At 42.0% G+C, this 25,000-nt stretch overlaps 1 protein-coding gene across 1 annotated transcript in view; it reads right to left on the bottom strand.

Moving 5' to 3' along the window:
• COIL (coilin) overlaps window positions 1-25,000 on the bottom strand; it is a 410,595-nt gene that overhangs the window by 194,852 nt on the left and 190,743 nt on the right. Inside the window, exon 5 of the mRNA XM_044068096.1 lies at window positions 13,361-13,430. Within this exon, the coding sequence (XP_043924031.1) occupies window positions 13,361-13,430 (70 nt within the window). The remainder of the gene's footprint in view (window positions 1-13,360; window positions 13,431-25,000) is intronic.

Here is a 25,000-nt window from a genome sequence, read left to right as displayed (position 1 = left end):
GCCTACCCAAGAAGACTGAATGCTGTAATCAAATCAAAAGGTGCTTCAACAAATATTAGTTTAAAGGTGTGCACACTTATGCAACCAGCTTATTGTACTTTATTTTTTTATATTTTTCCCCTAACAGATTTGTTTGTTTTTCAATTGAAGTGTACAGGTTATAGGTCACATTAAAGGTGGGAAAAGTTTTGAAATGATTTACTGTGGTCTAATTTTTTTATATCACAAAAACTTGACATTTTAACAGGGGTGTGTAAACTTTTTATACCCGCTGTATATAGCTAGTGCATAGTTAGGGGGTTTCAGATACTACGTTGTGTTTTTGTGAAGTTTTCGGCAAGTCTTACTTGCCCTGGGAAAAATGCGCGGTTCGGGATTTTAGTTTTGGTATTTTCGTCTCACGAAAATAGAGTATTTGGGGTTTTGAGCATGCAAAGTATAACCATATATACATGTATGTATACACATACATACATTATGATCAGATAGTTATATACTTACCACTATACAAACACTCTTGGAACTGCCACTGTGCAGCAGATTAAGTGAAAGATGAGGAGGCCTGAACCAACAGACAATATGCCCATTAGTACTGGGTGTTTCACTAACTCCCTTCAGGGACAGCCCACTTCTTTAACAAATATCACAGAGATGAGGGACTCCTAGGCAAGGAGGACTTGACGGCTGAAAACATACTTTGCTGGCTTTTGAAAGACTTTTTTTTAACAAGGACTTGGACATTTTAAGATGAAAGACTTTCTTAAAGGCTTATTCAGACTATGATGCAATAGCAGAATATTAAAGGCAAAATAATAAGCACTTTCCTCAAGAGCAGAGTCTTCCTAGGTCAATGTATGACAGCATCTTTAAACTTGAAACAGGACAAGTGTCCTGTGGTAGACCAAGGCAAAAAGGCATTTAATAAACCCACTAGCAGGCAGAACAGACCTGCTGCAGCCACACTGATGAAGCAATATCCAGTTGTCAAAGTTTGCATTAAAATGATACCCTTGCTTCTTGCAAGACAAACCTTGAAAAATGGATTAGCATCTTAAATTTACCCCAGGCCTGAGTTGTTCTGCCCCTCCTGGAAGCAGGTGGTGCCCTATAAAGGCAAGAATAGGTGAGACAATGATGGCCCATGAATTGAATCTGCGTATGAACTCTGAATCTAAGAAACTGTTTATGAAACAACTAAGAACACAAAACAGGTAGGAAAACATCAGGTCAATGTTAAGAAGAGAAACAAAATATAAGAACGTTTGACAGAAAGGGGCCAACAAGAAAAACTCATGTTGAGATAGAGGAAGCCCATGAAAAAGTACAGTTTTGTACCTACCATAAATGTAGATGTCCGATAGATATGCAACTGCAGTCATAACATATGGGTTGTCCTGCCTCAGGCAGCCCTCGGTCGGCCGGATTCCAAAGTCTGGGTCTGACGTCGGCTGATGTCGCATTTCTCTCCGACGTCAGAGCGGCAGGAGTACATAAGCATCAGCCGACGCCATCTTCTTCAGTGTTTCTTGCCCCAGATGCCAGGTGCCCTCCAAGGAAGGCTGTAATCAATTTGGAAGACAAAACAGGTTTCCAGACAAATAAATAAGCAATAAACAGATACACCATAACAGATATCCCCAGCTAGGATAACAGGGAGAGGAGTGGACCCAAGGCATAGAGGGGAAGGAGGGAGGGAAAACCTGACTGCAGTTGCATATCTATCGGACATCTACATTTATGGTAGGTACAAAACTGTACTATGTCCTTCAAGAATGCAACTGCAGTCATAACATATGGGTTGAATACCATAGCTTAGCTGGGGGAGGTGGAATGCTCTAAGAAAAGGATGGTGTAGCTATCAATCCCTGCAGGACTGCCGAAGCAAAGCCTGCTCTGGATCTGGAATATAAAGGAAGGTTGTAGTGTTTGGAGAATGTATGCACGGAGCTCCATGTAGCAGCTTCTAGAATGTCTTTTGTAGGTACCCCTCTTAAGAATGCTGTAGAGGTGGCTGTAGCTCTGGTAGAGTATGGTCTGATATTGGCTGGTACACTCTTTCCATGGAAGGAATAACAAAATCTGATGCAATGTCCAATCCATTTTGAGATAGTCTGTTTGGGAATTGCTTTTCCTTGTACTCCAGGGGCGTAAGCTACAAAAAGCTGATCAGACTTCCTATTGGCCTTGGTTCTGTCCAGGTAGTAGTGAAGTTGTCTGTGAATGACCAAGGTATGCAACAGTCTTTCCCCTTTGTTCTCAGGATTGGGGAAGAAAGTAGGCAGGTGAATTGCTTGATTTAAAGAAACCCTAAATACCACTTTTGGCAGAAAGCTGGGGTTGGTTCGTAAGGAGACCCTGTCTCTATGAAAGGTAATGAACGGTGGTATTGCCATTAGGGCCTGTAATTCCGAAACCCTTCTTGCTGAGGTAATTGCCAACAGGAAAGCTGTCTTCCATGAGAGAAATTGTAAGTCCACAGAAGCTGCTGGCTCAAAGGGGGGTAGAGTCAGTTTTTCTAGGACAAAGTTGAGGTCCCAAGCTGGTACTGGGGCCTTTCTTGGTGGCTTGATATTCTTGATTCCCCTAAGAAATTGCCTTAACAAAGGATGTGAGAACACAGGTGAAGTTGTATCTAGCTGAAATAGCTGAAGCATGTATTTTTATAGAAGAATATGAGAGTCCATTCTGTAGCATATCTGCCAAGTATTCCAGGATGAGTGGGATGTTCAGTAATGATGCATCATGACCCTTGCTGGTATTCCAAATGCTGAATCTCTTCCATTTTGCTGAATAAACCTTTCTGGTGGATGGTCTGTGGCCTTCTGTTAATATCCGCTGAACTTCCTTGGAGAGAGATAGATTGAGGTTATTCATGGAATCTCCCAAGCTGTTAGCTGGAGCGTCTGAATGTTGGGATGTACTGTCTTGAAGTTGTTTTGAGTCAAAAGATGGGGCCCATTGGGGAAGGGCCCATTTTTTGTTGTTGCATATGCTCCGTAGTAGTGGATACCAGTGTTGTCTTGGCCAGTCTGGAGCTATTAGGATCCCCTTTGGCTTCTCTGCTTTGATCTTTAGTAGTACTGTGGTCATCAGTGGCAGAGGTGGGAATGCATAAATCTTTAGGAAGTTCCAGTTGAATGAGAGAGCATCTGTTTTCCATGCTTGTGGATGATATGTCCTTGAACAGAACTTTTGTAGATGATGATTGAGGTGGGAAGCAAATAGGTCTTCTTCTGGCCTGCCCCATGTCGAGGTGAGTCTTATGAAGATTTCTGGATGTAACCTCCACTCGTGGGGGTCTAGGAAATTCCTGCTTAGGCTGTCCGCCAGCACATTGTCTTTGCCTGGAACAAACTGGGATTGCAACTGTATGTTTAAGCTCAGTGATTTTTCCCAAAGATTCATTGTCAGTCTGCAAAGGGGGTAAGAATGGGTGCCCCCCTGCTTATGTACCACATGACAGTGGTGTTGTCTGTCCGTATTAGTAGGTGGCCTTGCTGAAGTTGTTGTCGAAAGGCCTCGATGGCATGCATTACTGCCAGCATTTCTTTTTGGTTGATATGCAGATGCGTTTCCTTTGGAGACCATTGTCCTTGAATACATCTGCCCTCCATGTGCGCCCCCCATCCAAGGTCTGAGGCGTCTGTGGTCATAGTTTGTGTTATTTGTGGTTTTTTGAATGACATACCTGTGTTTGCCTGGCTTACAGAGGCCCACCATAGAAATTCCTTTTGTAGGCATGGAATGAGCGGTATGGTTGTCTCTAGGTTGTTGCTGTGTTGAGACCATAAACTTTTTAGGTACCATTGAAGCTTTCTCATGTGTAGTCTTGCTAATGGAACCAGGAGAATGCATGATGCCATGTAACCCAGGGCCTGTAGGAATCTCCTTGCAGTCATCTGGGTGAGCTTTGCCAAACCTTTGAAGTAATGAGTTAACTTCTTTTGCTTGTCTTCTGTCAGGTAAGCCATTTGAGAGGTTGTGTCTAGATTGGCTCCTAAGAAAGTTATTTGCTGGGATGGCTGCAATCTTGACTTTTGGAAGTTGACTGTGTATCCCAGAGCTTGTAGCAATTGAATGACATAATCCAAGTTTTTTTGTCAAAATCAGTTTGTCGTCCGCTTGTATGAGGCAGTCGTCCAGGTACGGGTAAATTTGGATCCCCTGGAGCCTGCAATGAGCAATTACTGAAGCCAGGCATTTTGTAAATACTCTGGGCGCAGTAGATACGCCAAATGGCAATGCTGAGAATTGATAATGCTCTGGCCCTGCAAGAAATCTGAGGTATCTTCTGCAGCTGTGTCCGATAGGGACATGCAGGTATGCCTCCTTGAGGTCCAGAGTAATCGGCCAAGACCCCTTGCCCAGCATGGGAAGGAGTTGCTGTAAGGTCAGCATTTTGAACTTTGGTACTATGAGAAAAGTGTTTAATGCGGACAAATCCCGTATTGGTCTCCATTGTGTTTCTTTTCTTGGAACAAGGAACAGTCTTTAGTAAAACCCCTGGCCTTGTTCTTGTTGTGGAACTCTTTCTATTGCTTTGATCTGAGCAAGCAGAGAAATTTGCTTGATAGCCTCTGCCCTCTGGTTTTGCGGTAGGTTTGGCATGCCTTGTTTTCTTGGTAAGGTATGAAAGTGGAACCTGTAGCCTTGGTCTATAATGTCCAAAATCCATTTGTCCTTTGTCAATCTGTGCCAATTGTCTGAAAACAGAGATAATTTTCTGCCCAAGGGAGCTTCTGTTTGCTCTTTGGTTAGCGGAAGTAGAGGAAAGTCATTTGGACTGTCCCTGTGGAGCAGGAGAAGCCCCTGTGTCACTTCTTTGGTTTGCTGGTTGCCATTGTCGTCCCCTGTAGGAACCTCTGTATTGTCCTCTTCCTCGGCCACGCCTGTTTTTGCCCCTTTGAAATCTTTCAGGATTAGGAAAGGACCAGTTTTTTGAAGGCCAATTCCTGCTGAATCTGGGTGGCTGAACCTGGAGGAAATCTTTGACTGTCTGAACTGACTTGGCTTTTTCCTCAATGGTCTTTAATACATCTTTAGCATTAGCACCAAAAACCTTGTTCTTTTCCAAGGGTGCATCAAGAAGTTTTGCCTTAACATGATCTGGTAGAGGTTGTTCTTTTAACCATGCATGTCTACGAATGACCGCCCTGTCATAGCTGCCCTACATGAAGCTTCCAATGCATCATATCCACACTGAAGAAAGTGATTGCTAACTTGCTGAGAGTTGTGTACAGCCTCCTGCAAAGACTTCCTATCTAAAGGTTCAGGAGAGGCCCAAGTTTTCTGTAAATCATCTAACAGGAAATCCTGATATTGAAACATATGAAAGAGACAATTGAGAGCTCTCATAGATAAAGTAGTGGAGGTGTAAACCTTCTTCCCCCATCTCTCTAATGACCTAGCTTCCCTGTTGGAAGGCAAAGGATTTTTGGATGTGGTAGCTGAAACCCCTTTTGGCTCCTGTGAAATAGTTTCTAAATCAACAGCATGGGCCCTAAAGAAATGAGAATGTGTTTCAGGGTCTCTATAGTATCTGTCCGGCTTGGCAGGAGCAGGAGGGAGAGTATCAGGGGTAACACTGGAGTCAGAGTACAGATCATACAAAACATCAAGCACAGGAGGTATAGCTAAGGGCCTGTGTTGGGGCTTTTTAAGGAAGGTTCGAAGGCGCTTTCTGGAATCAGAATATTCCTAGCCTTGCCACTTAAAATGTTCCCTCATGGAATGCAGAACTTCCCCAAAAGAAATATCCTCAGGAGGGGAGGCCGAGGGGATGGAGTCCTCTGCATCTGAGGACTCGTAGGTCTGGAAAGGCTCTTCCTAGCTATCGAAGTGGCCAGAGGCCTCAGAATCTTCATCTGAAGGGAGAGGGTCAGTAGGCTCAACCCTGGGCCTCTTAGGAGGAGGCTGGGATCCTCTCTCAGGATGGGCCTGGGAACCTCTGATCATGGAGATTAAGTCTGCTGCCATGGTCATGATTTGTGTTTCAGGAGTAGGCTGAGGTAAGGCTTTAGCAGTAAGGTGCTTGGTCTTGCTGGCTGCCTTAGCACGTGTGTAGGCCTTGATAGACATGGACATGGGAGGCCTAGCAGCTCCACGTGCAGGAGTGACCTTATCCACAGCAATGGTCTCGGGCATTTCCTCGGTTTCAGTATCCGGAGGAAAATCAATAACTGGCGTCGGTGTGGTCTCCGGTATCGGAGGTATCGGTAATGCGGTGTCTTCGGTTCGGAGCGGTGGAATAACCGCCTCCGAGGGAACCGGGGCACTCGCGGTAGGTTTTGGCGTGGTGTCGGTGGAAGACACGGGCAGAGGATGTCGGTCCCGGTCTTTATGTTTTTTAGGAGTCTGCGATGTCGGTAATTCCGACGGCATCTTGTAATCTAATTTTTCGCCGAAAAAGTCTTCAGCGAACTCCACCCGGCGCCTGAGAGTGCGCTTATTGAAGCGAGCACAGGCGGCACAAGCCGAGACGTCGTGGTCTGGGCCAAGGCAAGGAAGGCAGTAGGAATGGAAATCCTTATGAGGTATTTGTTTACCACAAGACAAACAATTAACTTTTTCAGTAATTTCTGACATCGGCTGAGGCAAGAAAAGGTCCCCAACGGGGTACTTAGCTTTTTTAATGACTTCGGATCGAAGAATACAGGAGCTGACCGACCAGCACTTGCGAACTGCTTCTGCTTCGGGCACCGCGCGGCAAGAAAGACTGAAGAAGATGGTGTCGGCTGATGCTTATTGTACTCCTGCCGCTCTGACGGAGAGAAATGCGACATCAGCCGACGTCGGACCCAGACTTTGGAATCCGGCCGACCGAGGGCTGCCTGAGGCAGGACAACCCATATGTTATGACTGCAGTTGCATTCTTGAAGGACATCATGGTATTTTCACTTGTATTTACTTGTACTCTCCTTCAAAACACCAAATCTGACTGGGGTTGTTTCTTTCTCAGAATGAGGCTTTAACAAGAAAAAAAAAATGGAGATAAGACCGCTTTAACATGAAAACAAACACAAATGGACAGGCAATGCAGTACTACGCAAGACTGGAGGGGGTGTGAAGACAGCCAGGTAAAAGTTTTACTTGGAAGGAAGTCTTATTATTTGCCAACACCTACACATTAATTAAATATGAACACTTTTTATCCATGTCCCTAGTGATCTGTAGCCCCTCTACCCTCACCACAGTATTTCAATGCATTCATCAACAACTGTGTAAGATCATACCACAACAGTAGATATCTGAACGGATTAGTACTAGAGTATTGCAGACTTTCAGGACATGGTTAATCCCAGAGAACTAAACTACCACCAACTGCTCTACAGGAAGTAGCAGCGGCATCATACCCTCAGTTAAAGGGATGCTTTGCTATCTGGAAAGCTGAGATATGCACGCCCTATAATTCAGCAATACTGCAACAGTAAAACATGAAACCAGCAAATAGCCAACAACAACGTAAGAAACGCACAAAACTGCTGGAGCAGGAAGGCAAGATGTACCTGTTCCTATAGTAAAGCCAAAGCTCGGACCAAAGTAGTAAAAAATCTAAATTTATTGAATAAAAATAATGCTACACATTGTTTAGTGCTTTCATCCACAAAATAGTGGACTTAATCAGAACACTAACATACGACTGCCTGATATTTAAAAACATTTTGGCGCCAAAATACTAACCTTCATTCCAAATTTAAAGTGACATTAACTAAAATAATATATATAACATCAAAATTGCTTCTACAAATGCATATACAATACGCGCAATCATTCTATAAGTTGTTCATATATTTTATTATTTAATTTAATGTACTAATAATTATACATCCTATAAAATGTGTTCTAAAAAATACATCCTAAAAACTAGTGAGAAGCTGAGTATAAAACTTATAATACTGTAAAAGTTACAATTAATAGATGCATCACAACTATTTAAACAAAAATATAAATAAATGAATTATTTAAACAGATAAATTGTTAATATATTAATTCATTAATTCATCTTAACCAAAGGTGCAATAGTATAAAATTGTACATAGATGTAATACGCAATCTGCAAACTCAACCGAGCTGCAGTAAAGGCTTAATATATATAAAATCATTGAGTCCATGCTCTCTAACTGCATCAGTTAGTATCTGCCAGTATGTTTCCCTTTTACCCAAAGATGCCTTAGTATTACCACTCCGGGGGCTATTTGAAACAAGATCAATAATAGCAAATTTAAAATTATGAGTATCCCCACATTGATCAATGTGTCAATAGGGCATTATTGCCATCCTTAGTCCTAATACTGTATAAATGATCATATATCCTCTTTTTAAAATACGCTCAGTCTTGCCTATATATATGCAGGGCATAACATACACTTAGCAAGATAAATAATAAACGTGCTGTTACAATTTCCTTGTCTAAAATACACATAGGACTTATTGGTATTCTCAAGTTTCACCCCTTGTGTCTCCCATATTAGGGAACATTGGTTACAACTTCCACGTTTAGTAGTATGTTTCCTCAACTTCATATCATTCCTACGTTTCGATCCATATTCTAAAATTTTTTTAAGATTAAACCCCATTTTCTGAACAAAATTGGGATGTTCACCTACTATATTCATTACCTCCTTGGTCAACGACCAAAATATTACAATTCTGTTTAACAATATTTTTAATATAATTAACATAGGAGGAATACTGAAGAACACATTCTACTATGACATGTAGGCAATCTCTCAGTCTGTTGTCCTTTATTACAACTAGTCCCTGTACCTAATAAGGGTGGATACTTTTTACCTCATTCTCATCATTCAATATAGACAAGGGATAACCTCTACTTATAAACAATGAACTAATAAAATTAATCTCTTCTACCATTGTAGTATAGCTTGAGCTCATTCGAGCAGCCCGAATACACTGACCCTTGTAAATGTTTCTCAGCATGTGTCTCGGGTGATTGCTAGAATATTCTAGATAACTGTTAGAAAAGGTTTGTTTCCTATAAATTTTAGACTGAAAGCCTTGTCTAGAATGATATACCCAAGTATCTAAATAGGTAATACCTTCATGACTAAAAGCATAAGTAAATTTTAAAAAAGAGCTAGAATTATTAATATACTCAATAAAAGGTTCAATACTATCTTCAGGGCCATCCCACAGGATAAAAATATCATCCAAAAACCTAGAATAGTGAACTACATACTTGTAATAGCTACTCGTGAAAAATTTAGTAGTTTCTCATTCTAACATAACCAGGTTGGCAAATATGGGGGCACAAGATGCCCCCATAGCTACCCTCTGGTTTGTCTGAAATTATCTCCTTAGATCACAATTTATTACGAACACTAATGTCATCATATCCAAGATGAGACATATTTTATCCCATTCCAATTTGGAAAACTTCCTCAAACTACTGTAAAAGTTCTCCAGCCAGTGATCTTTGGGGATACAAAAAAACAAATAGACGTCGATAGTAATAAATATAAGATTAGTTTTCCAAATATTGGGAGTTAGACTGGCCAAAAATGCCCACAAGTCCTTAATAAAATGAGGTAGATCCTTGTATATAGGTTTCAACCACCGATCTAGAACTACACCTAAAGAATATGTTTTTGACTGACTACCTGATACTATTGGGCAAAATGGTGGGAATTGAATATATCTGTGTACCTTTGGGATGCCCACAATAGTAGATAATATGGGATATTCAATGTTTAAAAGATTATATATAATCTACAGTTATCCAATTATCTAATAAGTATTCTTTTATACTGAGATCAATACGTTTGTGTCCAATATTAATTTCTTTAAATTGACACTTGTTCGTAATTACCTGACTCATATAATATTTTGTAAATTTCTTTCATATAGTCAATTGTATTGCATAAAACCACCCCTCCACCTTTATCGGGTTTCATTACCCGTATATCTTTATTGTTAATTAATTCAGCCAAGACATCTTTCTCCAAAAGTAAGATTGCCTTGCACTTTCTAATGTCTAATTTTATTGTATATTTTATAAATATCCTGAGTTACTAGCTTCTCAAAACTAGCTACATTAGGGTGGGTGGGTGATATAAAGTACTTTTCTTTTTAAGGCCATAGTCAATAAAAGTATTAGTACCATCTTTGAAATATAAAGCCAGATTCAGTCTACAAAATAATTTAATTTCAGTGATAATGGCGACAACATTGAACTTGACACCAGGGATGTATTTCATCCCTTTAGAATATAATGTAAAATGTTCAAGTTTTAAGTCAACACCTACATAATTATACATCTTAAAATCCTTGTAAATATGTACAATGACATAGTCTTTCGTATTTACATCTAAACTTGAATTGACAACCTGTACAAATTTGTCTCGTTCTTCATTGTCCAATAATGACGATTCACATAATACGACTGATTCCATTCTTGGGATGGACCCTTCCACTTCCAATCCTTTCTCCATTTGTTTGGAGCCTGGCATTGTTTGCCCCCCTGAAATTTTGAATGTCTATCCCTTTCAAATACCTGTTCATCACTGTCCCCATAATTATCATTGTTATGACCTTGATCTCCAATATTCCAAATATATGCTTTATTAGTTTTATACTGTTCCTGATCCCTCATCATTTTTTTGTTTTTCTTATCAAAAATAACCTGTGCCTTACTATTTGCAGTCCTATACTGCTTCTCATACAACTTTTCCCACTGAGGGAACAGTAAATCATTAACAATAGTATTATTCAGCTTCTCCACCTCTACCAAAAGTTTGCACAACCTGTCATCGTTTTTCTTACTCAACAATTTCATAAACTCGATACCAAAAGTATTAAACAATACATTAAAATTAGAAATAGATTGTTCGTCCAAAATTATTCCCATAGGAACTTTAAAAAATGTAACCCCATAGGTACAATACCTAAAGTAATACATTTGTTGAAATAGGCATCGTCAATCTTTAGCCCTTTAATAATAACCAAATGTTTACCCAAAGCGTATATCATATCCTTTAAAGAGCCAAAAGAATCAATTCCTTTTTTAACATTGGTTGCATTTTGACTGTGCATTATAAAATCAATATCTTTAGTCAGAAAACTGTCTAGTTCATTCGTTGGATTACCAACTTGAGCATAATTAGTAATACTATTAGCCCAAGGGCTTGAGCTGCAGTTGGCTTGGGTGGCCACAGATGAATAAGTCCTCGTTGGCTTAGAATGCTTGGGACAAGCCCTCAAGCACTCCGCTTCATCATCCAAATGGAACAAAGAAAAATCAAAAGTAATATCCTTAGCAGAATCCACACTACCTTTGCTATTCTCCGCCTGCACCTTAGAATGTTCAACATCTGAAAAGGCGGACCGAATGCCCATTCTCTGTCCATTAGGTATGTCTATTCGAGTTGAAACACAATGGGAACGGGGAAGGCAACTGTGGCTAGGCGTCGTAACAGGTTCTATAACACACTCCTGTCCTTATGCTGAAGCTGAACGACCAATTCAACCACTCAAGAGACTTCTCCCCGTAAGGCGTTCACCTCCTCTTGCAGACTGCTCAATAAGTCTCTGTCCAATAAAGCTTTTGGCAAATCCATTGTACTTTCCATCCCAAATGACTGTAAAACACAAAACCAGCAAACAGCCAACAACAATGTAAGAAACACACAAAACTGCTGAAGCAGGAAGGCAAGATGTACCTATTCCTACAGTAAAGCCAAAGCTCGGACCAAAGAAGTAAAAAAATCTGAATTTACTGAATAAAAATAATGCTACACATACCAATTTAGCTCTTTCATCCACAAAATAGCGGACTTCACCAGAACACTAACATACAACTGCCTGATAGTTAAAAACATTTTGGTGCCAAAATACTAACCTTCACTCCAAATTTAAAGTGACATTAGCTAAAATAATATATACAACATCCAAATTGCTTCTACAAATGCATATGCACAGTCATCATTCTACAAGTTACTGCAACAGTCATGTAATAAAAAAATCCTCTGCACTACCTTTACTCCTCAACCATGCAGTGAAAACCTTCTCTTGCATAAACACAGCCACTCCACCTCCCCTTCCAATACTCTTGTTTCTAAATACCGTACATCCAGCAAAATGCACATTATGCCCCATACATAGCCTGTTCTCTCTAGCTAGGCTTTGGCAATATCTGCTATGGTCATCATCCCCTCTCCCCAATCCCTTCAAAAACACCTGCAACCTAGACGTCATTTTGGGAAGATGAAAAGTCATGTCAAAGTTTGAATAGGAGAGGTGGTTTAAGCAAAATAAAAGCAATGCAGGGTTCAGCAATCCTTGAAATGAGGCATCGTAGTGTATTCTGTAAAAATAAAATGCCTACATGTCAAAAAAGGTTGGCAAGTCAATCATACATGGTTTACTACGGACAGTTAATGATGTGTTCAAATGATGCTCTTTAAATTTAGTTAACGGAAACGAGATGTACATGAATTGGAAACACAAAAAAAGTTGCTTTACATGTATAAAATTCTGGAGATTAAATCTCTTCAACAACATTGACAGCCTTGAAGACAAATACAGAAAAGTAACAATGAGACAGAATTCAACACCATGAGTTAGGTTCAAACAAGCTTACTATACACCCTCCCCCAGTTAACCCCAATCATAGCTAAATGGGTAATATCTTTTAGAGACATAACAGAAAAGTGGAACAAAGGTAAGTTCAGGTGTGATACTGGGAATGTTTCTGTAAAAATACTTTTAGACAAATGGAGCAATTGTCCATAATGATTCACAGGGGCTTACTTTGCTGAGACCTCATGAATAGTAATGCTGTTAAATACGTCAACAACCAGAAAACACTTAGTTGCAACATTAAATAAACCATTTATTAGCTGGGGAACTGCAACCCCTCCTTCGCTCCACCAACAATCTTTAAGTACACAAATTCCAAAGTTGCAAAACCTTGTTTCTTTACTCCAAATTGCCTAAACTCACAGTTTGCATACAAATACAGTACCCTTCCACAAATTAGCAGCTGAAGAAATTGATTACTGACAGTGTTCCCTCACCCTGCCCCTTGTTATTTAAAACTGCAATGTTTCAGCAAACCTCAACAAAACAAGCTCTCACTGAATCATTAGCAAACTATGGTACATCTTTTCTGAAAAGGCTGTGCAATCAAAAGCAGTATCAGAATTCAAGAATGTACAGGACACAGGATGCAACATTGGTCAATAAAGAAATGCAGCTTAACACAGACAAAGCAAACAAGGTGGACCAAAAAGTCCTCATCAGCTGCATATTTTTAAAATGCAACTCTACAGTAAGAAAACTATTACTTGCTGAATGCAGGAAACTTTTCTGACAAATAATTAATCTGCAGAATTGCAGCTCTTACCCGAGATGGCTGAAAGGACTTCCAGCTTTATCTGTTGTGTAACAGCATCATAGTCAACTATTTTTCCTTCCTACAGGATGTAAAAAAAAAAAAAAAAAATTTCCACCATGTCAAACTAAAATACTAAAAATAAATCCCACAATAAATGTATTCATGAGTGAAATGCCAATCTGTGTCACATATGGTAGAATCAGTTTCTGCACAGCTATAGCATTACAAAATGGAAGTTACATTACTTACCATAACACTTTATCTTCATTGTTCCACTCAGTCCTTTGACTGCTTATCTATCCTTGTGGCAGATTACAGCCAGCAGCTACTTCAGCTGTTTCCAGAGCATGAGCTCCTCCCTTTTCCCACAACGCACCTGTGTCCTCAGCTCCTCAAACTGGCGTGAGGGATGAAAAAGGCAGAGATAAGTTTCAGGCTTAGGTCAACCAGGTCAGTCAGGAAGCCAAACAGTAACAATTTGGAGGGGAAAGGAGGATCGGAGTGGGATTACAGAGATCCAGCATCATGGTAAATACTGAACTTCTGTATCTAGAACAGAATCCTCATTTACTTGTTTTCCTGGGTAGCATCATGACAGAATACCCTTGAGTACACTGGATCCAAAGGAATATGTGGATCTGGGTAATAGATCCACCTTGAACTGCTTGATAAATGTATGCACTTTTGAGAGTGTTGCTTCAGCATAACAGCTTTCAATTGAAGAATTTCTGACTGCAACCATGGAAATTGCTTCAGGCCTTGCATAACATGAGCACAGTATTGACAACAGAGTTTTGCTTTTGCCAGATTAAGTGTGTGTAATTCAATCAGATGGCAATCTGGACAAAATAATCTTTGAGACCTTAAAGCCATCTTGGAGATGAAGTAGAAAGCAGCAAAGCTGACCTTGGAGATCCTGGGTTTGTAGTAGATAACAGCATGGCCATCTATGAACATTCAAGGAGTGAAGTAGAAACTCTCCACTACTGGCATGGCTGGGAAAATACCAGGTGGTGAATATTCAGATTCAAAACTTGATTCTGGAGACAGTTTAGTTTAAAAAAAAAAAAAAAAAAAGAGGGGTTAGTTCTAAGTGAAACTCTACCTTTATGAAAAAAAATACAGTTGTGTACACTTACCATAAATGTAGGTGTTAAGAGCGTATTCACTGTTGCAGTCATCACTTTTGGGTTATCTGCTTGCAGTAGCCCCCCCAGTCGGTCTGATTAACAAAGTCTTGGGTCCTGCGTCGGTTGCTGTCCCTTCTTCCATGACGTCAGGTCGGCACAAGTATAAAACATGCAGCCGATGCCATTACATCAGTTTTTCTTGCCCCAGATGTCAGATGCCCCCTTAATGGGAAGCAATTAAATCTAAAAATATACAAGGTTACACCTCCAACAAAAAAGCAAATACATCAAAAAGCTTTTGAAGATAGCAAAGGAAAGTAGAGGTATATCCAAAAAAAGAGAAAAAGGGGGCTGGAGGGAGGTTAACCAGGACTGCAACAGTGAATACACTTGAACATCTATATTTATGGTAAGTGTACACAAGTGTACGTGTTTCACTGTTGCAGTCATCACTTTTGGGTAGATTCCCAAAGCTAAGGATGGGAGGAGGAATTTAAATAGAATTGGGACCAACTAAAAGGCCCTGCAAGACTGCAGTGGCAAAGCCAGCTCTGAATTTAGAGAAAACTAGCAGATGGTAATGCTTGGTGAAAGTATGTACAGAACTTTAGGTAGCAGCTTCTAGGATATCCCTGGTAGGGATGCCTCTGAGAAAGGCTGTAGAGGTAGCTGCAGCCCTGGTAGAGTGGGGTCTGATCCCCTGTGGGAAAGGTTTTCCATGGAATTTGTAGCAGAAATGAATGCAATGGCCTATCCATTTGGAAATGGTTTGCTTTGAAACAGCCTTCCCCTCTGACCCTGCAGCAAATGCTACCAGCAGTTTATCAGATTTCCTTTGAGGTTTGGTTCTGTCCAAGTAGAATCCAAGTTGTCTGTGCATGTCTAAGGAGTGCAGAATCCATTCCCCTCTTTGTTCTGTGGATTAGGAAAGACGGTTGGCAAATGTATAGACTGATTAAGGGTCACACTGGATACCACCTTGGGCATAAAGGAGGGATTGGTCCTGAGGGACACCCTGTCCGCATGAAAGATGATGAAAGGCTCCACTGCCATGAGGGCCTGTAATTCAGATACCCTTCTTGCTGAAGTGATTGCTAAAAGGAAAGCGGTTTTCCAAGAAAGGAATTTTAAATCTGCAGTGGCAGCTGGCTTGAAAGGAGGAAGGGTGAGCTTTTCCAATACAAAGTTAGAGGTCCCAGGCTGTAGTTGGAGCTCTCCAGGGTGGTTGTAGATTGTTGGCCCCTCTGAGGAACTGCTTAGATGAGAGAAGAGGGGTGGTTCTGTGTTATAATGAGCTGAGATGGCTGAGGCGTGACTTTTGATGGAGGAGAAAGACAGTCCCTTATGAAGCATCTCAGTTAAGTATTGCAAAATCTGAGAAATTGGGCACTGTTGTGCAAGTCCCTTGAGCTTGGTTCCAGGCACAGAATCTTTTTCATTTTTCAGCGTTAGACTTTCTGGTACTAGGCCTCCTTGCCTCTAAAATGATATCCATCACTGGTTTACTGAGGGATGGTAAAGGAGAAATTATGTAACTAGCCAGGCTGCTAGATTCAGTGTTTGAAGTTGAGGGTGCAGAATTCGGTTCTCCTGCTGAGACAATAGAGTAGGAGTCTGAGGCAGGTGCCATGGGGCCCACTGTGACACTGCGCAAAAGGGGGAACCAGTGTTGACGTGGCCAGTCTGATGCAATCAAAATCATCCTTGGTTTGTCTTGTTTGATCTTTAGTAGTACTTTGGAGAGCAGAGGCAGAAAAGGAAAGGCATAAACTGATAGGTTTTTCCAGCTGAAGGACAGAGCATCCACTTTCCAAGCTTGTTTGTGGGGAGTCCTTGTGTAGAATTTGTCCAACTGAAAGTTTCGGGGGGAGGCAAACAGGTCTATATCTGGGCTCCCCCATTTGCTCATCAACATGTTGAAAATCCTTGGTTCTAGTTTCCACTTGTGTGGGTCCATGAGGTTTCGTAGTTCGTCTGCCAGCGTAATTAGTTTTCCTGGCAGGAATTGATCTTGTAAATGTACTTGATAGCTCACGGCTGTGTCCCACAATGCCATGGCTAGTCTGCAGAGGAAGAATGTGTACAGCCGTGCTCGTTTATGTACCACATAACAGTGGTGTTGTCCATCTATTATTGATTGTCCTGGAAGAATGTCATCCTTGAAGGATGTCAGAGCATTCTGTACAGCTAACATTTCTTTTCGATTGATATGCAGGTGCATTTGACTTGGGTTCCATTTCCCCTGAATGCATTTCCCTGCCAAGTGGGCCCCCCATGCATATAGTCTAATACATCTGTTGTTAAGGTTTGGGCGGCAGGGAGGGGGTGTAAATGGTAGTCCCCTGTTTTGTTGACAGGCCTCTGCCCACCAAAGGAACTCTAGGCATAGGCAAGGTATGACAGGAATCATTGTTTCTAGATCCTGTGAATGTTGACACCATAGGCTTTTGAGATACCATTGCAGGTTCCTCATATGCAGCCTTGCATATGGAATTAGAAGAATGCTGGAGGCCATGAACCCCAAGGCTTGCAGTATTTGCCTTGCAGATAGCAGGGTTTTTGTGGCCACTTGTTTGGAAGCAGGATGTCAAATTAATCCATTTCTCTGGCGTGAGGAAAGCCATCTGGGAAGTTGTATTCAAGCTTGCTCCCAGGAATGTAATTTGTTGACAGGGTGCCAGGTGTGATTTATTTTCGTTTATGGTGTACCCCAGACAAGTCAGTACCCTCTGAACAAAGGCCAGATGATTCAAAAGTATGTCCTGGCTTAGTGCCTGAATTAGACAATCATCCAGATATGGGTATATTTGAATATTTCTTTGCCTGCAGAATGCAATGACTGGAGCTAGGCACTTTGTGAATACCCTGGGTGCAGTAGATAAGCCAAAGGGCAGTGCAGAGAACTTGACAGTGCATGAAGCCTGCTTTGAAGCGCAGTTATCTTCTGCAAGACTCCCTGACAGGGACGTGCAGGTATGCTTCTTTTTAAATCTAGTGTCGCCAACCATGCATGGTTGCCTAGCATAGGAAGCAGCTGGTGAAGAGTCAGCATCTTAAATTTTGGAATCACCAGAAAGGTACTTAGAGTAGAAAGGTCCAGGATAGGACGTCATGTATTGCCTTTTCTGGGTACCAGGAAAAGTCTCAAATAGAACTCTTGTCCCTTTTCCTCTTCTGGTATCAACTGAATAGCCCCCATGCTTAGAGAGAGCACTTGATTTTGGGCCTCTGCCCACTGATTTGGGGACAGATCTAGTCACCCGCTTGTTGTTGGTAAGGTGTGGAAGCGAAATCTGTATCCTTGGGACACTATATTTAAGACCCATTTGCCTTAGGTAATGAGTTCCCAGATTTTGGCCTGCAGACCAATCTTTCCACCTAAAGGAGCATTCAGTTGGGAAGTGCTTGGAAGTTTTAGAAGCAAGTCATTGAGACTATTTTCCATTTGGGGGGGGGGGTCTTACTACTCCCTGATTTGGGTGCGGAAACCCCCCACTGCTTAGTCTTGTGTGTCCCCTGGGACTGAAACCTGGGGTTTTTGCTACGTCTGGGTATGGCTTGAGAAGACCTTAAAGAGGCTGGAAAGGACCAATTCTTAGAGGGCCAGTGCCTATTAAATCTAGGAGGCTGAACTTGTAAGAAATCTTTAACAGTCTGCATAGATTTAGCTTTATCTTCCATCTTTTTAAGAACTTCCTCAGCCTTGTTGCCAAACAGGCGGTCCTGATTTAGGGGAGCATCCAGCAATTAAGCTTTAACATGATCAGGTAAAGATTGCTTCTTAAGCCAAGCATGTCTTCTGAGTACCGAACCAGTAACAGCAGCCCTGCAAGAGGCCTCTGAAGAATCAAATCCACGTTGCAAAGTATGTTTTCCAACCTGTTCAGCAAAATGCATTAAATCCTGTAATTCTTTATTTTCCGCACAGTCAGGAATCAACATAATTTTCTGTTTAAGCAATCCAATAACATGTTGTTGATACTTTAACATATGAAACTGATAGTTTAAAGCCCTAATGGCCAAGGTTGTAGAAGTGTAAACCTTCTTACCCCATCTATCCAGTGCCATGGAGTCTCTATCAGAAGGGGTAGGATTTTTATCCGAAGAAGCCTTAATGCCCTTGGGTCCCTGTGAAATAGTCTCTGGATCCGCAATAGGATTTTTAAAAAGGAACTTGTGTGAATCAGGAACCCTGTAATATCGGTCAGGTTTTCTAGGAGCAGAAGGCAAAGAATCAGGAGCCAAACTAGATTCCGAAAAAGCATCAACAATGTCTAGTACAGGAGGAATAGCAAAAGGTCTATGCTGAGGCAGGGGCAAGAAATCCCTAAGCATCTTTTGAATCAGAAAAATCCTGGCTTTCCCAGTGGAAATGCTCCTTTAGAGTATGTAAGGTTTCACCAAAAAAAAATCCTCTTGAGGGGAAGCAGAGGGAATAGAGTCCTCTGCATCAGAATCTTCATAAGCAGACAAGGGCAAAACCAGATCATCAGAAAAATCAGAATCCAGGTCAGAAGATTCATAAACAACTTCAGTCCTAGGTCTCTTAGAAAGGGGGGGGGGGGTTGGCTTCCCCTGATTATAAGTTAAAAGATCTTCAGCCATTCTTATCATTTGTTTTTTAGGCATAGAGGCCTGAGCATGCGGCCTGGGCGTCATTTTTTTAGGCATGGTTCAAGATTTAGGCCTAAAAGAAGAAGGAGGTGTCTGTTTAATATGCAAGTCCGTAGGCCTGAATATACCCTCAGAAGCCACTGCTTGCACAGCAGCTCTGGACCCATCCAAGGTAGAGACATCCACAGGTTCCATAGTTGAAGCATCTCACTGCATACCGGACTCCGAATGGGTCTCAGTAGAGGCCTGCGAATCAGAAGAAGCGGGTATCTGGCTGCGAAAGCACCTCACTGAGTATCGGTGAACTGGCGATTTGCTTCGGAGAAACGTCGTCGGCAGTTTTGGACCTAGTCGGCCTGTCTCTGTCTTTATCCTTGCGTTTTTGTTTTTGGAATCCCGGTAGTCGGATGGCTAACAGACAATATTTCTGGATAATTAAACAGAGAACCGAAATATTTAGACGTGAAAATATAATGACGGATAGTGCGCTGATTAAATAAAGCACAAAACCGACAGCACGGTACGTCGTGGTCAGGGCCTAGGCAAGGGATACAGTACGAATGAAAATCTTTAGGAGGTATTTGCTTTCCACAAGTAATGCAATTATTAAACTTTTACTGACATCGGTAAGGAGCAAGAAAAGGTTTCCCCAACGGGGTACTTAGCTTTAGTTAAAGACTTCGATTCTGAAACTCGAAAACGAAAATTTCAGGAGTCCGCCGACTGGCACTTGTAAAAGTACAGTTGTGTACACTTAACCATAAATGTAGATGTTCGGGTGTATTCACTGTTGCAGTCATAACATTTGGGTAATCTGCTGGCAGATTGCCCTCAGTCGGCCAGATTAACAAAGTCTTGGGTCCTGCGTCGGTTGCTGTCCCTTGTTCCATGACGTCAGGGTTATAAAACATGCAGCCAACGTCATTACCTCAGTTTTTCTTGCCCCATATGTCAGGTGCCCCCCAAATGGGAAGCAAAATAAAATTTTAAACACAAAAATATACCTCCAACCAAAAGCAAATACTATGCTTAAAATCCTTTTTGGTGTAACAGAAAGTAGAGGTATAGTCAGAGAAAAACAGGGGTCTGGAGGGAGGATAACCAGGACTGCAACAGTGAATACACTCGAACATTTTCATTTATGGTAAGTGTACAGAACTGTACTATGTTCTTCGTGTTTCACTGTTGCAGTCATTACATTTGGGTACATTCCCAAAGCTATGTTTGGGAGGATGGATTTATACAGCATTAGGGCCAGCTATAAGGTCCTACAAGACAGCAGTGGCAAAGCCAGCTCTGGATTTAGAGAAAATTGGTAAATGATAATGCTTGGTGAAAGTATGAACTGAACTCCAGGTAGCAGCTTCTAGAATATCCCTGGTAGGAACACCTCTGAGAAAGGCTGCAGAAGTAGATGCAGCCCTAGTGGAAAGAGATCTGATCCCCTGGGGGATAGGTTTTCCATGGTGCTTATAGCAGAAATGAATGCAATGGCTTTATCCATTTAGAAATGGTTTGTTTTGAAATAGCATTTGCTGCAGGGGCAGAGGGAAAGGCTACCAGGAGTTGTTCAGATTTTCTACGAGTTTTAATCCTGTCCAAGTAGATAGAATCCATTCCCCTTTGTTCTGTGGATTGGGAAAGAAAGTTGGCAAATGAATGGACTGATAAGAGCCACATTGGATACCAACTTGGGCATGAATGATGGATTGGTCCTGAGTGACACCCTGTCCGCATGAAAGATGATAAAAGGCTCCACCACTGCCATAACGGCCTGTAACTCAGATATCCCCCTAGCTGAAGTGATTGCTAGAAGGAAGGCTGTTTTCCAAGAAATGTTAAGTCTGCAGTAGCAGCTGGCTTGAAAGGACGTAGTATGAGTTTCTCCAATACAAAGTTAAGGTCCCAGGCAGGGACTGGAGCTTTCCTGGGTGGTCTCAAGTTTTTGGCCCCTCTGAGGTACTGCTTGAGCAGAGGATGAGAGAAGAGTGGAGGTTCTGTGTTATAATGAGCTGAAATGGCTGAGGCACAGATTTTAATGGAGGAAAAAGACAGGCCCTTGTGAAGCATCTCAGTTACGTATTGCAAAATCTGAGGTAAATTGGGCGCTGCTGTGCTCATTCCTTGAGATAGATTCCAATCACAGAATATTTTCCATTTGTCAGCGTAAGATTTTCTAGTACTTGCTCTTCTCACCTCCAAGATGACCTCCATCACAGGTTTGCTAAGGGATGCTAAAGGTGAATTTAAGTGATTAGCCACACTGCAAGGTTCAATGTTGGGAGCTGAGGGTGCAGAATCTGGTTCTCCTGTTGAGACAGTAAGGAAGGTGTCTGAGGCAGGTGCCATGGAGATATTTGTGTAACACACTGCACAGGAGCGGGTACCAGTGCTGGCGTGGCCAGTCTGGAGCAATCGGAATCATTCTTGGTTTATCCTGTTTGACTTTTAACAGAACTTTGCAGAGTAGAGGCAGAGGTGGAAAGGCGTAGACAGATAGGTTTTTCCAGCTGAAGGACAGAGCATCCACTTTCCAGGCTTTTTTGTGGGGAGTCCTTGTGCAAAATTTGTCCAACTGGTAGTTTCGGGGGGAGGCAAATTGATCCATGTCTGGGCTCCCCCATTTGCTTGTCAACATGTTGAAAATCTGTGATTCCAGTCTCCACTCGTGTGGGTCCATGAGATTTCTGCTTAGTCCATCTGCCAGTGTATTTAATTTTCCTGGCAGGAATTGAGCTTGTAGGTGCACTTGGTTACTCAAAGCCGTGTTCCACAATGCCATGGGCTAGTCTGCAGAGAGGGAAGGAATGTGTACCCCCTGGTTGTTTATATACCACATAACCATAGTGTTGTCCGTCTTTAGCATTAGTTGTCCTGGAAGAATGTAGTCCTTTAAGGCTGTCAGAGCATTCTGTACAGCTAACATTTCTTTTTGATTGATATGTAGGTGCATTTGTTTTGGGTTCCATTTGCCCTGAATGCACTTCCCTGCCAGGTGAGACCCCCATGCATAGTCTGATGCGTCTGTAGTTAGGGTTTGGGCAACAGAGGGTAGCGTGAATGGCAGTCCCTTGTTTTGGTGGCAGGCCTCTGCCCACCATAGGAACTCCAGGCGTAGGCAAGGTATGATGGGAATCATTGTTTCCAGACTGTGACAGTGTTGACCCCATAGACTTTTTAAGTACCACTGAAGTTTCCTCATATGCAGTCTTGCATATGGAATTAGAAGAATGCAGGAGGCCATGAACCCCAAGGCTTGCAGTATTTCTCTTGCAGATAAGCAGGGTTTTTGTGGCAACTTGTCTGAAGTAAGTTACCAAATGAATTTGCTTTTCTGGCGTGAGGAAAGCCATCTGGGCAGTTGTATTCAAACTTGCACCCAAGAATGTAATCTGTTGAGAGGGTACCAGTTTTAGTTTCTCTTCGTTTAATGGTGTACCCTAGACAAGTTAGAACCCTTTTTACAAACGCCAGATGATTTAGAAGTATGGTCTGGTTTTCTGCCTGAATTAGACAATCGTCCAGATATGGATATATTTGAATATTTCTTTGCCTGAAAAATGCAATTACTGGAGCCAGGCACTTTGTGAATACCCTGGGCACAGTAGACAAGCCAAAGGGCAGTGCAGAGAAAGTACAGTTGTGTATCTACCATAAATGTAGATGTTCGAGTGTATTCACTGTTGCAGTCATTACTCTTGGATTACCCTGCTGGCAGGCTACCCTCAGTTGGCCAGAATTCCAAAGTCTAGGTCGGTTGCTGTCGCCTCTTCCCTGACGCCAGTGTGCTAGTGGTATAAAAGATGCAGCCAATGCCATTTTCTTCAGTTTTTCTTGCCCCAGATGTCAGGTGTCCCCAAATTGGTAGGCTGAAAAATATGCCAATAAAAATGCATGCAGAAATATAACATTTCCTTCATCTACAAGCAATTACACCAAAAAGGTTGTATAGGATAGAGAAGTGCAGATAAGTCCGAGCAAAATAAAAGGGGGATGGTGGGTGGGTAACCTGGACTGCAACAGTGAATACACTCGAACATCTACATTTATGGTAGGTACACAACTGAACTATGTTCATCGTGTTTCACTGTTGCAGTCATTACTCTTGGGTTGAATCCCAAAGCTGAGGAAGGGCAGCTGGGCTAAATAGGGTTAGGAGAGGCTATGAGACCCTGCAGAACTACAGTGGCAAAGCCTGCTCTGGACTTAGAGTAAAGAGGTAAGTGGTAGTGCTTTGTGAAGGTGTGCACTGAACTCCAAGTTGCAGCCTCCAAGATATCTTTGGTTGGTAGTCCTCTGAGGACGGCTGCTGAAGTGGCTGCTGCTCTGGTGGAATGAGGCCTAATGCCCTTAGGTACTGATTTGCCATGTTGAAAATAGCAGAAACGGATGCAATTGCCTATCCATTTAGAAATCGTTTGTTTTGAGATAGCCTTTCCTTGAGATCCTGCAGCATATGACACTTAAAAGTTGCTCAGTCTTTCCGAAAGCTTTAGTTCGGTCCAAGTCCAAGTATTCAACCCAAGAGTAATGACTGCAACAGTGAAACACGAACATAGTACAGTTGTGTACCTACCATAAACGTAGATGTTAGAGTGTATTCACTGTTGCAGTCCAGGTTACCCACCAACCCACCATCCCCCTTTTTCTTTGCTGGGACTCATGTGCACTTCTCCATCCTATACAACCTTTTTGGTGTATTTGCTTGTAGATGAAGGAAATATTATTGTGCATGCGTTTTTATTGGCATATTTTTCAGCCTACCAATTTGGGGGCACCTGACATCTGGGGCAAGAAAAACTGAAGAAAATGGCGTTGGCTGCATCTTTTATACCCCTGGTGCACTGACGTCAGGGAAGAGGCGACAGCAACCGACGCAGACTTTGGAATTCTGGCCGACTGAGGGTAGCCTGCCTGCAGGATAACCCAAGAGTAATGACTGCAACAGTGAAACATGATGAACATCTGACAATGCAAGCAACCTGCTTTGAAGCGTAGGTATCTTCTGCAAGATTCCCCGATTGGGACATGGAGGTAAGCTTCTTTTAAATCTAGAGTTGCCAACCAGGCATCTTTGCCTAGCATAGGAAGTAACTGGTGAAGAGTCAGCATCTGGAATTTTGGAATGTCCAGAAAGATGTTTAGAGTAGATAGGTCCAGAATTGGACGCCATGATTTGTCTTTTCTAGGTACCAAGAAAAGCCTGGAATAGAAACCTCATCCCTTTTCCTCTTCTGGTACTGGATGAATAGCCCCCATGTTTAAGAAGGAAAGTACTCGTTTCTGAGCCTCCGCCCACTGATTTGGGGGCAGGTCTGGCCACCCGTTTGGTGTTGGCAATGTGTGGAAATGAAATCTGTATCCCTGGGACACTATATTTAAAACCCATTTGTCCTGGGTTATGAGTTCCAGTTTTTTGCATGAAAAGCAATCTTTCCCCCCAAAGGGGCGGCTAAAAGGTAAGTGCTTGGTAATTTTAAAGGAAAGTCATTGAGACTGTTTACCATAGGGGGTGTCTTGTTATTTCCAGATTTGGAAGTGGAGGCTCCCCATTGCTTAGGTCCAAGTCCCCTGGGACTGAAACCTGGTGCTTTTGTTGTGTCTGGATTTGGCTTGAGAGGATCTGGAAGGAGCTGGAAAGGACCAAATCTTAGTAGGCCAGTGCCTACTAAATCCTGGAGGTTGCACTTGTAAGAAATCTTTTACAGTCTGAAAAGATTTAGCTTCATCTTCCATCTTTTTTAAAACTTCTTCAGCCTTGTTGCCAAAACACGTGGTCCTGGTTTAAAGGAGCATCCAATACTTTTGCTTTAACATGATCAGGCAGAGATTGCTCCTTAAGCCAAGCATGCCTTCTAAACACAGACCCAGTAGCAGCAGCCTCTCAAAAAAGAGTTCCTAAAAT

Source organism: Protopterus annectens, chromosome 4.part0, assembly GCF_019279795.1.
Source record: "Protopterus annectens isolate FY-2018-M chromosome 4.part0, PAN1.0, whole genome shotgun sequence".
Lineage (NCBI taxonomy): Eukaryota > Metazoa > Chordata > Ceratodontiformes > Protopteridae > Protopterus > Protopterus annectens.
The sequence above is the reverse complement of the archived record's forward strand: the minus strand, read 5'-3'. Positions and strand labels throughout refer to the sequence as shown.